This window comes from Ochotona princeps, chromosome 2, assembly GCF_030435755.1.
Source record: "Ochotona princeps isolate mOchPri1 chromosome 2, mOchPri1.hap1, whole genome shotgun sequence".
In the NCBI taxonomy this organism is placed as follows: domain Eukaryota; kingdom Metazoa; phylum Chordata; class Mammalia; order Lagomorpha; family Ochotonidae; genus Ochotona; species Ochotona princeps.
Window position 1 is genome coordinate 48,591,736 of NC_080833.1, and position 14,738 is coordinate 48,606,473.

At 42.0% G+C, this 14,738-nt stretch overlaps 1 protein-coding gene across 5 annotated transcripts in view; it reads left to right on the forward strand.

Moving 5' to 3' along the window:
• The window catches only part of FGGY (FGGY carbohydrate kinase domain containing), a 447,653-nt gene extending 440,582 nt beyond the window's left edge, over positions 1–7,071 (forward strand). For all 5 annotated transcript variants that reach the window (XM_058657176.1, XM_058657171.1, XM_058657190.1 and 2 more), the window contains 2 exons: positions 1,447–1,508; positions 6,873–7,071. In XM_058657176.1, the coding sequence (XP_058513159.1) occupies positions 1,447–1,508; positions 6,873–6,954 (144 nt within the window). In that variant the 3' untranslated portion in view covers positions 6,955–7,071. The remainder of the gene's footprint in view (positions 1–1,446; positions 1,509–6,872) is intronic.
• The last annotated feature ends 7,667 nt before the right edge of the window (positions 7,072–14,738 follow it).

Sequence of the window (14,738 nt, forward strand, 5' to 3'; positions counted from 1 at the left end):
CTACCAGTTAGTCACAATAAAGTGGCTGGAAGGACACTGGGATTTTTTTTAAAGATTTATTTATTTTATTACAAAATCAGATATACAGAGAGGACGAGAGACAGAGAGGAAGATCTTCCGTCCGATGGTTTACTTCCCAAGTGACCGCAACAGCTGGTACTGCACCTATCCAAGGCCGGGAGCCAGGAGCTTCCAGGTCTCCCACGTGGGTGCAGGGTCCCAAAGCTTTGAGCCATCCTCGACTGCTTTCCCAGGCCACAAGCAGGGAGCTGGATGGGAAGTGGAGCTGACGGGATTAGAACTGGCACCCATATGGGATCCCGGCACGTTCAAGGCGAGGATTTTAGCCGTTAGGCCACCTCGCTGGGCCCTGGGATATGTTTTGAAGATGCTCAAGTTGCTCTAACCTTCTGTGTATTAGTCATCTTTCTATGTTTTTCCTCCCTTTCTAGTATGTGAGTTTCACTAAAGCAACAAGCATGTCTTATGCAAATCAGTATTTCTAGTACACTGTGTGGGACATGGTGAGTAATTCATAAAAGTGTGGTGGAATTGGAAGCTGTACACAGAAAACCCTAGAATAACCACCTCTTTAAAGTTCAACACATGTTTGCAAGCTAGGGCTTATTTGATGGAGCTTTTGTGCTGTTGCTTACAGTTTCCCTGTAGTCAGGTCTTGTGGGTGCCAAAGTTTGGGTTTACTTCATTGCCCTTAACTTTTCCCTGTCTTTGGCCACTTTGGAGGACTGCCCAAAGAAATTTTACACTTCTGTGGATATAATAACGACCACTGCTAACTGTGGCTGATGTTGTCATATACGGTGTGGTGCATCTACCCAGATGCTGCAATATATCATGTGTGTGTGTGTGTGTGTGTGTGTGCGTGAGAGAGAGAGAGAGAGAGAGAGAGAGAGAGAGAGAGAGAGAGAGAGAGAGACTGGAATGTCCCGAAGCCACAATCCAGAAGGTGATTTAGATGCAGGCAAGAGTCTCTGATTTTTATTCAGAACTCAGAGATTGCTGGTAAAAGAGCTGAAGACAAATTGAAGAAGTCTCAAATATTCTATCTTCGATTACAAGTGTAAAGTTGGCTCTATCTAGTCAGTCTCTAGTTAGACAGTGTATTCATTAGCTGATTGTGCAGAGGGGAAATGGCTCCTCACACAATCAGAGTCCCTAGAGTCCATTACATTGCTCAGGCGTTTGGGTTCTTTATTCCCTGGAATATCATCACAGAGGCCTTTATTAGCCTAGGATTTGAGGTCATGTGTGTGACTTTAAATATTCAGTGTGCTTTATTCTTCATGTCACAGTTGAAAAACATTGTGTGCCCAACAACTATCTTAAAGGGAAGTCAATTCTAATTAGGGCATCCTTACCTGTGATGAACCTCACTGTGGCCCTAAGCTTTCCAACTCAGTCCTCTGCATGTTTTCTGTGTTACAGGAGGCAATGGCCAGAATGAGCAAAGTTGGAAAAGTCGTGCTTCCAAGACATGAGGATAAAAAGTAAGTTTATTTTTTCATATGCACTGTACAAAGGAATGAGAACATACAACACATGCAATTGCAAATCTGGAGTAGATTTTATAAGTGAATCCCTCCAGTCCTTTCATTTAATACTTGAGCAAACTAGGTTTGAGAGAGCTAAAGTCACTTCAGTTACCTAAAGATTGTGCAGGGATAGACCCCCATCAGAAGTACCAAAGGTCAAATGCAAGCTGAATTCCCATATCGGTATCTCCCCCTCACCCCCGGCTCTCAGACAGCAAATCTGTTCTTCTCCATTCTAAAATGGGATTTTTCATGTCTCCTTCCAAAGGACTGGGTAACCTCTGTCCCTTCTTTCACCTTTGGCCTCATTTGGCATTGAAAGCCACAAAAGGAATTTGGTCAATGATTTAATCCCAGTTGAACCAAATATTATTGAGCCTCTGCTATATTCAAGGAATTATGCTGCGCACAAGGTAGGATTTAGAGGAGAATATGATAGTCTCTTTTATCCATATCAATCATTTCAGAACAAGATATATTCTAAACTAGAAATATTATCAGGTGAGAGAATAGCTCAGAAAAGAAAGAAACATGACAATGTAAGGTAAGGGAAGACTTTTTGAATGCAGGAAAAGTCTAATGGACTTTAAGACATTATTTATTTGATAAGCAGAGCGAACAATGGATGGAAGGAGAAACACACAGAGAGACAAAGACCCCAACTGCTTGTTCAGTCCCTCGAGGCTCAATGCAGTGCCAGCTGAGAGTCAAGGCTCGGAGATGGGAACTCAATCCAGTTTCACAGAGTGGGAGGCAGGAGCCCCATTACTTGAGCCATCACCACAGCATCCCCCCAGGATCTGCATTAGCAGGAAACTAGAGTTAGGGTCCTGAGGTGACCATCAACCCCAGATGCTCTGATGGGGCCTTGGGCCAAACCCCAGCCTGCTAGATGACTATGAATGTTTTAAAGTAAAGTGCTAGGCAGACCAAGGTAGGTAAGAACTAAAAGTGAGAATAGCATGGTATATTGAGTTAAATACTAACAGCTCATGGTTTTGAAGCACAGAGTATGAGATGGAGAAGGGCAGGAAGTGGTATGGGGTAGGGTTGCCAGGAAGGATGAGGTCAGCTCCTCAAGGGTTTGGATTCCACACTCAAGAGGCTCAAACCTTCTCCTCCAGCCTAGACAGATAGTGAATCTGAAGTAGTGGTGAGACTTGCTTAAATACAGGTCACATACAGGTGTTAGAAGGATGTTTTTTGAAGAACCAATTTAAATGGCTAAGGGTAGAAGTAGACCACTTTGAAGGTTTTTAAATATAATGTAGTTTAAAAGTGAGGAAGTGGGGAAGAGTAGAAGTTGCCCCTATGAAGTCATTTGTAGTGACTTTTAAGATGAAGTAAATGATTTAAAATTTTTAGAAAAGTACCAGAGTACTGCAGAAAGCCCATGGAAGAATGAAATTAGATTAGTTTATTTTGGTTCATTTTAAAAAAAAATCTATGTACAGGTTTTTCACAATACATATTTCTACTCACTTTTTGAAGCACAATCATACTTGAGGTTTTAGGACATAAAAAGAAGTTTTACTTCACATTGGACAGGCAAAGGTGCTAAGACCTTGGAACATCACTGGTTTTTAACACAGTTGGAAATTCTCCGGAAAAAAATGTCATGCAATTTATTTGCATTTTCTTTTGTTGTTGTTTCTGATGTCTTTTTAGATTTTAAAGTTTGTATAAAGGGAACAAATTTCATGTGTTTCATATATAGAGCTTTAAGAGCATCTTGATACCCCCCACCCTACCCTAACACCCACCCACACTCCTCCCTCCTTTCCATTTTTCTTTTAATTTTTACAATGTGTTTTTTCTTTGTTTCCAAATGCACTCAGGCTGTGGACCTTCTGAGTGGAGCCCTCTTTAAAATCAGAGGTCAGAGGAATGGGTCCTTGCCCGAGGGAGCTCAGCTTAGGAGCATGGAGAGCCCAGAGTTTCCATGCACACTAGAAGCCCCAGGCTGCCACCTTGCTCTGTTTCCTGAGGGACACTGATGAGTCCCTCTTCTTCTTCTTTTTTTTAAATAAGAAACAGATGATACTTCTCTATGGCTTCCCTCTCCCTCCATAGACTTTTGAGGGAAGGTTGTTTTGAAGTTCTTTCAGTAAACTCCATGTGTTCTTTTTGGAAAACATTCTTGGCTTCTGGCTGGCAGCTGGCAGCTGGCAGCTGTGCTTTGGGAAGAATGAGACACACAGTGCGATATCCCCATCTGCAGGTGGACCAGGGCATTGCAAGTAGAAACAGCGAGCCAGTTTCCTTCTGTTATTTTCTCACATCTCATTGCTTCGAATCCCATCATTAACTGTTCAAGACATTTACTTGGGTCTGTGCCACACAGAAGCGGATGCAGAGTTGGAGAGAACTTAGAAGAGAAGTGATGTGGCCGATTTAAAGCAGTTAGGATCATGAAAAGCCTACTCTCATGACTGTAGTTCCATAAGCAAATTTTTAGGATGATCTCAAACCTTGACATTATATCTATACCAGATTCATAGATGGTTCTAGAAACATCACTTTTGTGGAACATTTATGCATTAGAAACATTGGTGATAAAGTAAAGTGGCAGACTATAAAAGGAAGTGTAAATCATCAGTCTGGCAAAGGATTAATCAGAATATGTAGAGAATTCTTAAATCTCAACAGCAACAGCAAAACAAACAATTCAAAACTCGCCAAGAACTTCAGCTGGTGATTCTGCAGAAAGAACATACAAGTGGCCAAGAAGCACTTGAGAATATACTTGATATCATGAATTGTGAGAGAAATTAAAATCAGCAACACCAGCTAACATCTCATATGAATTAGGACAGCTGCAACACAGTCACATGTGTTGGCATGGCTGTGAGAAACTGGAACCCCTGGGCACTGTGGTTAAACATGTGAAATGATATAGAGGCTATATGGGACAGTGTGGCAATTCCTCAAAACACTAAGGACAGAATGAACATATGACCCTGGGTGCAGCCTCCCGGCCCCAAGAGAAAGAAGCTCATTGAAAAAAAGATTTGTATCCCATGTTCAGAATGGCATGACTCACAAAAATAAAACCGTAAGAACAGTCTAATAGCTATGAATGGATGCGAATATAAGTAAATAATAATAAAATGCATATGATAGAATATTATCTAGCCTTACAAAGGAAGGAAATTGGGCCTGATGTGGTAGCCTAGTGGCTAAAGACCTGGCCTTGCACACACCAGGATCCCATATGGGTGCTGGTTTTAGTCTTGCAGCCTTACTTCCCATCCAGCTCCCTACTTGTGGCCTGGGAAAGCAGTTGAGGACAGCCCAAAGCCTTGGGACCCCTGCACATTCATGGAAGACCTGTAAGAGGCTCCTGGCTCCTGGCTCCTGGCCTCGGATTGGCACAGCTCTGACCACTGGGGCTGCTTGGGTAGTGAGCTAGCAGATGGAAGATCTTCTCTGTCTTTCCTCCTCTCTGTATATCTGACTTTCCAATAAAAATAAATAAATCTTTAAAGAAAAAGCAAAGGAAGGAAATTCCAACAACACGGATAACCCTGAGGATGCCATCTGAAATGAATAAGATAACTACAGAGACAGAAAGATGCCCTTGTGATTTCACTTACAGAACAGGTATGGTCAGCAGTGAACACGGCTGCAGCAAAGCGGTCAATGTTAAAGTTGGAATTGTTGAAGTGCGTGGGAAGCAGTCTTGATCCTTCCTGGAAGGTTTCAGATTCCATATCAGGAAGTTGATGGTACAGAGTGAAAGGATTCGTTAGCATTATATTGTGTCTTAGAGTTAACATTAGAAGGAGACAGTCAACCCTAAAATGATTCTATGAGTAATAAATGTACAGGCATATAGAGTGGGATTTAGCAGTACCTAGTATGAAGGGAATTCAGAAGGCTTGTTGAAAATGGAATGAAAAGATGCTCATTTTAGTGTCAGAAAATGTGGAAATCAGCACATAGCTTTCTCGTTAGTATGTATTTCCACAAAATTCTGAAAAGCCTTCTTATGTGCAGATTTCAAATTTTTTATATCAGATTAAAAAATGTTTCATAAAATTTTTGAACACCTTTGTTGTGTATTATTTGTTACATAAGAGGTACTTATAGTTGAGCACAGTTCCAAGCACCTTGCACGTATGTTTAGTTCATATAACAGCTTTCATCAGGAACATCTGGCAGTTGTCTTCATTTACAGATGAGGAAATTCACACACAGATTGATTAAGTCCATGTCCAAGGTAACACAGCTTGTCTAGGGCCCGGCTAGTCTTCAGAGTCAGGCTTCAGAGTCTACCTCTCAGCCTTGTGTCTGACCCCGTAATAAATCCTAAGTAACCAGAGTACCTACAGTAAGCTGTTGAGAGGCTGACCCCTATGGCCATAGCTCTGGGTGAGAGGCTCTGTGTGCACACAGAAAGATCACTCTTTCAACCTCCCTTCCCTGCCCACAAACCTGTATGAAAGCTCCTTCAGGAGGATTGCTTTTCAGAGCATCCTGGAATCTGCTAAGACAGGCTAAACTAGCCTCATTAACCCTTCTTCGCAAGCCCTCTCCCTCAACCCAGCAGAGCTAGGGGAAAGCTGCAAGCCTGCCATGTCCTTTGTCCAGGTTGTTTGTGAGCCCCTTCAAGATTGTGATGCATAAGCAGCTCTGGCGGCTCTGCCCTTTGACCCATGACCAATACCAGGTTCAACAGGTCTCACCTGACAAGTCAGATGGAGAGGACTGGTGGAGGTGAGGTCGTCCACAAAACGCCTAGAAGGCAGGGCACAGCTTCAGGAAAGTCATTAGTCAATTCCTGTAGGATCTTACTGCAGATAAAGCAGTTTGCAAGAAATCTAAGAATGGGACTCCAGAAAAGTGGTTAAAATGTCTTTTCCATGGTCAGGCTTTGGTTTTACACCAGTCATCAAACCTGGGACTAGTCATACAGGAAATATTTATTGAAAATGGGGTGGGAAATGGTTGGTGTTAAATCCATGCCTTTCAGTTGGGAAGGCTTTGAAGACAAATTTAAAACTGCAGCTTTTCCAGGCTGTAGCTATTCTGCTCTGTGTAGGTCATTCTGAGCAAGCCCATGTCCTGATTTTGACAATGGGGGCAATAACACTTCATGTAAGTTATAGACAGTAAGTAGAACACTGACTAGTCTGCTGCCTAAGCATGCTAAGTGGGAGGCTTCAGTCTAAATATGAGGGGTACCTTTCCATTCTTCCACATGTATGGGGAAGCCATGCAATACTTGTCTTGAGTATTTCAACTCTTTCAACTCTTTCAACTCTTTATTTTTTCAACTCTTTCAAGTCTTTCAACCCTTTATTTTTTCTCCTGCAGGTTTTATGACAAGAAATATCGAGTATTCCTGAAGCTGGTTGAACACCAGAAAGAGTATGCAGCAATCATGCATGGGGACTGAACAATGCATTGTCTGCACTGGGTACCTCCATCATTTCATCTCATACTGAAGACCCTTTTGAGATCATATCATGATTTCTGTATTGTATGCCAATAAAGAAAACTAAATATGCAAACAGCACTGGAGTCTTCCATTTAAAAATAGTACAGTTTACTTGGCAGTTTCTGCATAGATTTCTTCTTGGTGCCAGAAGTTTCACATAAAGTCATGGGGTCCTCTATGGGACTCAACCTTGGACATCACTTGATGCAGAAGAAATTTCTTGATGCATGCTAATTGATTCAGTGTTGGCTGCTAAATGAAAGCAAGAGTTTTCCATTGCTTTGAATAGGATTTTTAGTGTTTATTCCCTGTCCTTTGTGACATTTTTCCAATATAGGATCACATCTGGGGTTGTATTTTGCATTTAATTGCACAATCATTATTTTGTAATCATTATATTAGAGATAGGTATAGGCAGGAACCATCAGTGGATCCAGGAGGAAATTTTGACGAATAACAGGATGCTTGCGTGATGTTAAAATGTCTCTTCCCAGATTGTTTATTAGTTACAAGAGTAAAAAGAATGTTAGCTATACAGGGAAGAAATAGGACAAGCTCTTGGGTGACCAAAATTAACTTCAGATGGGTGAATGGACATGATGTGCTTCCAGATGTGATGGCCTGACCAGGGAAGAACATCTCCCTGGCTGGGAACTCAGATTCTGAATCCAATCATGAGGAAACATCAGACAAACCCCAAATGAGGAGCATTCTCCAGCTTTAATAGACTATATTATTCAAAAATGTCTGTGTCATAAAGACAAAGAAAAGCTGTAGGTTTCCAGATTAAAGGAAATGTGAAGAACGTGTTGGCTAACTGCCTTTGATCTGGGCATGTTGATACCACACAGGTAGACACACGCACATGTTGGTGCATAGTCACCCACACCCACACATCATCTTGAACCCAAAAGTAGCTGCTAAAATGGCTTGTAGGGCTGTCATAGCTCAGATGAGTTGGGGTAGAGGGAACACCGAGACTTCAGCAATGTAGAACAGAAAGTAGGAAGAAAACAAAAAAAACAGTACAATTCTGTCAACAAACTTTTTTTGCAATACTTACACTGTGCCAGGCATGTGGCTAAGCACTGGGGTACAGGAATGAATGAAACGTAGTCTCTTCCCTCAGGGAGCTACCACTGTGAGAAATGCAGACAAGGCAGTCAGTCACAATACATCCTGAGAAGGGGCTGCCAAAGCAGCTGCTTCATGGGGTGAATCTGCGATGACGAGGGGAAGAAGTGGAATGAAAAGCCATGTGATAGAACGGCTGTAAGCCTTGGCTTGGGATAGCAGTTCTGGCTTCACCTCTTGCTCACTAGCTGTGGGACTTGGAGAAAGGTTCTTAACTTTACAAAATCTCAATTTTCACATCTTTAAATGAAGATGCTAATGGGACCTGGTATATGAGTGTGTAATAAGGCTTCAATGAGACAATACATACAGAGCACATAGCTCAGTTGCCTGGTCCAAGTTTGTCTTATTACAGGCTTGTCTCCTAGAAGATGCTCAAAATACTAACAACAGTAAACATCGCGTAGGAATGCCACATCTAGTTGTGAATGCCAGCCCTGTAGTATTATTCTACAATATTCAAAGAATACAGAAGGCTGAGGCTTGGCCCATGGTGAAGAGGGATATGGGTGTGTCTGATGCAGCAGAACTAGCACAGAAGACACCCCAGTTCATTCATAGCTGAAGAAAGCTGATTGGGCGGTACCCTGAAGGTATAGAAGAATCAAGGCAAGATGTCAAGACCAATGTCAAATACACTCCAGGAGCCAAAGCTGATCAGCACTGAGGCAGAAGGAGGACAGGCCTGCACCTGCTCACAGAAAGCACTAGGGAGTGCAGTGGCTGTGTGAGTTAGAAAAGATGGAGGTACAAACATAAAGACCTGCCACAATTTCAGCAAGCCCTCCCTGTGTGTGTTCTCTCCAGTACTGACAACACTATGAAGTTGGCAGCACCAACCACACATTGCACATGAGAAGGCTACGGCTCAGAAAAGACAGCTCTTCCAGAGTCTCTGAGGTGCTAGCGGAGCAGGGACTGAAACCCAGATGTGCTTGAGTGTGAATCCTGGATTGGCATCCTGCAGCCACAGCTGTAGAGGAATCCGTACTGTCACTTAGTGACAGGACTCCTGCTGGAAATTCTCTTGGGCAAGTTGTATCCACACCATACCTGACCTTGAGTTATCTCTGATTTATAGGAAAAAATAAATAAAACATACACATGAGTGAGGCAAGGGCTCTGGCAACACTAAGATATTTTGGCATCTCATCCTTGTGAAGATCCTTAACCTCTAATTCTCAGTATCCCTTTGACAATGGAGTTAACCTGCTATCTTCCTGTTAGGGTTGTTGGTAAGGACTTAGTGAAAGAACTATGTGAAAGGCCCCTAGAACACTGCCTTGCAAATTATAATAGGCACACAACACATATTGTTGCTACATGGCTCTTTTTGTGCTTCCTGGCCAGGTGGCTAATCTTTAAGAAAATCTGATTCTTACTGTACAAGCAGTATTTGAAGAACAATGTAAACCCCTGTATATTTTTATATACCCAAGGATATAGCTCAATAATAAAAACCTGTAATGACTCCAAGTCCTTCCTTCTTGCACTACGAAAGAGGCTTTATTTAATGCACCCACATAAAGTATGTTTAACTTTTATGAATATGAATTACAGTGTGGCCAGTGTGGCTTGTGGGGTTTTTGTCTTCTTGCCTACTAGAGCTTTCCTTTTAAGTTGAATCCAGCCTTGCTTCACAGATCAGTTTGCCAAGGAATACACTACTGGTTTTTAGATTTTTAAGTAAAATACTTCCCAAATGTGAAGAGCATAAATGTAGTTTTCACAAGAAGCAAAGACAATAGCAGGGGAAGAGAGGTGGGAAGGAAGAAGGCAAGCTGCAGATTGCTGTGACATCTCACAGGGCTACAGTAAATGACAAGTCTGAATTGGACATCGATTAGAGATGCACTCCTGGAGAGCCCCAGGCTGGGTAGTTGGTTTTTATAATCAGAAGACAGTCCAGATTCCTGCCAGTTGAATTGAGGCGTGCAGTGCCAAGGAGAGCAATAGAAATATTGTGAGACATCTCCGGAGACTCCCAACTTTGAGGAGGTACAGATTAGCAGGTAAGAGTAATGGACTAGAAAATGTAGGTTTTAATGATAACTTGATCTGCCGTTTCTCATTGACCTGAAGATAATCACAATATTCTGATTTATTTACCTGTCCTCTAGCCACTGGCCTGTGAGCTCTTGGAAGGCACAAATTCCCTCAAGACCTGTGATTTTCAAATGCATGCAGGTCTTTGCACATAAAAGATGCTCATTCATCAACAACAAAAATATAAGCCAAGATATAATTCTGCAAAAAGAAGACAGCTGGATGTTATAAAAGATGTTTTGGTGTAGCAAGTAAAGCCACTACCTATGGCAGGGCATTCCATAACGGCACCGGTTTGATTCCCAACTACTCCACTTCTGCACCCACTCTGAGCCTAGGAAAGCAGTGGATAATGACCTAAGTGCCTGAGGCCCCTCACTCACCAAGGAGCCTCAGATAAGACCAGACTAGCTTCGGTGGTTGCAGCCATTGTGGGAGTGAACAGCCAGATGGAAGATCTCTGTCTCTATCCATCTTTTTCTCTCTGTTCCTTTCTCTGTCTCCATCCCTCCCTCTTCCTCCCCCTCTCTGTGTGACTCTGACTTTCACGTAAATAAATAAATCTTTTTTTAAAAAATATCAAGCACCTCTCAGTTTCTGGTCAAACAATCTGTGGTATGTGTTAATATGCTTTAAAGTAAGCACTGTTTTGGAATAAAAGAAAACCATGCCTTATGCCTAATGTTGTATTTAGTTTTAATCTGCACACTCATACATAGCCACAGAACTTCATGTTAAGGTGTAGCTCCAGCTCAGAAGTCTTTTGTGAACTTTTGGTGTTGTCACAGGCCATTTCCTGCTTGATATCTTATGGGAAGCCAGTTACACTGTAGTCCAGAAATGCCCAGAATTGCAGTACATATATTTTCAGGAATCAGAAGATAGCTACAGTTACCACCACAGAATTTAAAATGCAGGACAATGTCAATAAACCAGAAACTAATGACTTAGCAGAGCGGTGTAATGTAACTATACTTACGATGGGACTTCTGATGAATTACAGAAGAATCTTTGTGCTGCCTCATGTCTCCATACATACACTTAACTGCTGCAGACAGTAATAGGAGAGAGATTTGAATCTAAAATTGCCTTTTTTCTTTTATAATTTCTAGAGGAAGTTAAAAAGAAAAATTTTTTTATTTTTAAAAAGATGTCTTGCTGGTATTGCTGACTTGTTGACAATTGTAATAACAAATAAAATTTGTAATACAAAGATAATAAGCAATAACAAAGAAATCTTATAAATTCACATTTCATAACTTCAACTCATACATTTGTGCTGTGGTCAATTTTGATTAGATACAGAAAATTATTAGAAATTCCACGTTAGCATAAATATTTCTAAAGCTCTAGTTTTTATTTGCTTAAGTCATGCCTTAAATCTTGATTGGGATTGAATCCATAGGTGGTTGTAAAGTAAGCCTGCCTCCGTGCTGTACAATTTTAATGTATTTTTGAAATATAAAATATAGGGCGTGCAGTGGCCTAGCGGCTAAAGTTCTCACCTTGAACGCGCCAGGATCCCATATGGGCTCCGGTTCTAATCCCGGAAGCCCTGCTTCCCATCCAGCTCCCTGCTTGTGGCCTGGGAAGGCAGTCGAGGACGGCCCAAAGCCTTGGGACCCTGCGCCCTCATGGGAGACCCGGAAGAGGCTCCTGGTTCCCGGCTTTGGATAGGCGCAGCACCAGCCGTTGCAGTCACTTGGGGAATGAATCATCAGAAGGAAGATCTTCCTCTCTGTCTCTCGTCCTCTCTGTATATCTGACTTGTCAATAAAAATAAATAAATCTTTAAAAAAAGAAATACAAAATATTCTCTTCCTTTACATTTGTTACTTAAGCAAAATAAATAATGATGTCCTTACATTTCAGTATTTCTTGGAGACTACACATACATTGTCTCAACCGATCCTCATAGTAAATTAGTGAGGTTTGTCTGGCAAAGTGAGATCCTGTTCTACAAAAAGAGCTATACTTCCATGAGATTAAGTAATGGGCCAAAATTGTTTAGCTGCACCACAGACATGGAGCACTCCATTGCTTTTCCCTAAACAAATTAAATTATTTCTGCAAGAGCTAGTGACTCATTAGGTTGCTCATGCTCTCTTTCATGTGTTCTCCTGTTAGCTTGGTGTATGCATAGATTTTTTTTCAATCTGGCTTAGTCTTTTACAGGTAACACATTAACCTAGCACCGAGCATGAAGAACTATAACAAATGAGTTGGCTGTGTTGTTCCTAAGCCAGTTGTTAACAATGCATTTCTCACCTTCCATTTCATTCCCTGGCTAACCTCTTTGGGCCTTATTTTCTAAGGAGTCTCTTTCTGATGCCTATTGGTTCATAGAGTTTTGTACTATTTCTTTTGGCAAGCAGAAGTGAAGTGAGACCTCCACAAGGTGTGGAGTCACCAAGCCTTGCTTTCATATCATAGCTGTTCCACTTACTAATCTTCATGGTATGAATTCATGCAAGCTCGTTAACCTATTAGCATCTGTTTCTTATCTGTATATAAAATGGAAGGAAAGAATATCTGCCTCATGGCTGATGGGAACATTCAATTGGATAAAATAAAGGGCTTTTGAGCAGTGCCTGACATTAAGGAGAAGTCTGATAAACATCAGTTATTCTTCTTAACCAGTCCACTTCATCTTGTAGAATTTCTAGAAGCATCGCTTCAAATAAAGTTGGACAAGTGTGTATCCAATTTGGATGAGAAAATTTCCCTTTCCCACCATCAACAACTATTGGATTCCCATGTCCACAGTGTCTAGAGTGCTAGAATATTCCCTGTGGATGCAGAAAGGGGCTAGCATCATGTTAAGGAGACAGAAGACACAGAAACGGTGTGCCACATTTCCAGCAAGCACTACAGTTGGTAAGTGCTGGAGGGAATCAGGGGAGACCAGGATGTGTGCAAGGGCTCACCTTGAGGTGATGAATGCTGATGCATGTCCAGCCTTGACTGTCCCAGTCCTGCTAAGCTGCAGGCCCTGAAAGCCTTTGGCCTGCATTCTCAGTCCTCCTGCATCTCAGATACTCTAGACTAAGGCAGGCAGGATACTCCAATTGCAGTAGCCCAATCCTTAATCTTTCTGCCATTAAGCCTAGGGTACCTGGGGTCTTGGCAAAACAGAGCCTCCTCCCCTAAACCACATAGATTTTTTTTTCAATCTGGTTTAGCCTTTTGCAGGTGCCATATTAACCTAATATCAGGCATGAAGAACTATGATTAATGAGTTTGCTGTGTTGTTCCTAAGCCAGTTGTTTACAGTGCATTTCTCACCTTCCATTACCTTCTCTGGTTAACCTCTTCAGGCCTTATTTTCTAATTTCTACTGAGTGGTCCACTTATAGTTAGCTTTTGAACCTGTCATCCTGTGTAGAACCTTGGCTCTCTTTTAACTATAGTTTTAAACTCCTTTTCCTGCTACTTTGGTTTGTAAATTATCTTTCCCATCCCACTTCATCAGGAAACAAAGCAAAACCCATTTCAGTTAAATCGGGTGGAAGGCTGATCTACCTACACTCATCAGATTGAAAGTCAGTGATTTACCCTCCAGTTGCACTGGCAGGGTTACATTTTGTATAAAACACTATTTCGATGGAACCTGATACATTACCTAGCTCTTACCAACTGTCTCTCCCAGGGCCTAAATCCTCCCCTGTCATGCTCCAGCCACCAACTTGGGCTGTGCTTCAGCTCAGACCTCCCAGAGGCCGTCCTGATCTTTCAACCATCACTCACACTAGTAACCTCTAGTGTGCCAGTCACTGTACTGTGAGTGACAGCTATGGAAGAGCTTCTCTGAGTCCTTTCTGTGGCATTTCACAGATTTTTTTTCTCAGACTTCCTTGTAGCTGAGGGATCTTGTGACCATTTCTGTTGAATAAGCTGTGATAAATTCGGTGTGTTGTTTCTGGATGAAGTCTTTCATGTTTGGTATTAGAATTCACTGCGTTTTCTTGTTCTCCCATGCGCCCTATCAAGTCAGCCTGGGTTCCAGGGTAACGGTGACTCACAGCAGAGCCTCAGCTGACCCATGATAGACACTGAGCCTGCGTGACACACAGACCTTTAGTGCTGAAAACACTCAGATTTCAAGCTCATTTCTTACTCAGCTTACCTGTCTGATCCTTATCCATCTCATGCTATTAAACCCACACTAACCCATATGAGGAATATGATTTTCAGGGGCAAGACAGTAGGCTCAGTCTTGAACAAGGCCTGGATTGTACCTGAGTAAATCCTCCATGTCCAATCATGAACAACCCAATCAGGTATTTTTTTTTTCTTTTTTGAAAGAAAATATTTATGTGTTAGAAAGAAAGAGCGAGCAGGAAGCCCAACACACACAATTCTTTCCATTTGCTTATTCACTCCCAAAATGCCCACGATGGCAGGGAATGAATCAGATGCAAAGCTTGGACTGGGAGCTTTGAACTTAATCCAGGTCTCTCATGTGGGTGGAAGCCAACCCCTTGAGCCGTCTCAACTGCCTCCCAGGTTTGCCTTGACAAGAACCTGGAATAGGAGCTGCAGCTGTGAATGAATCCAAGTAC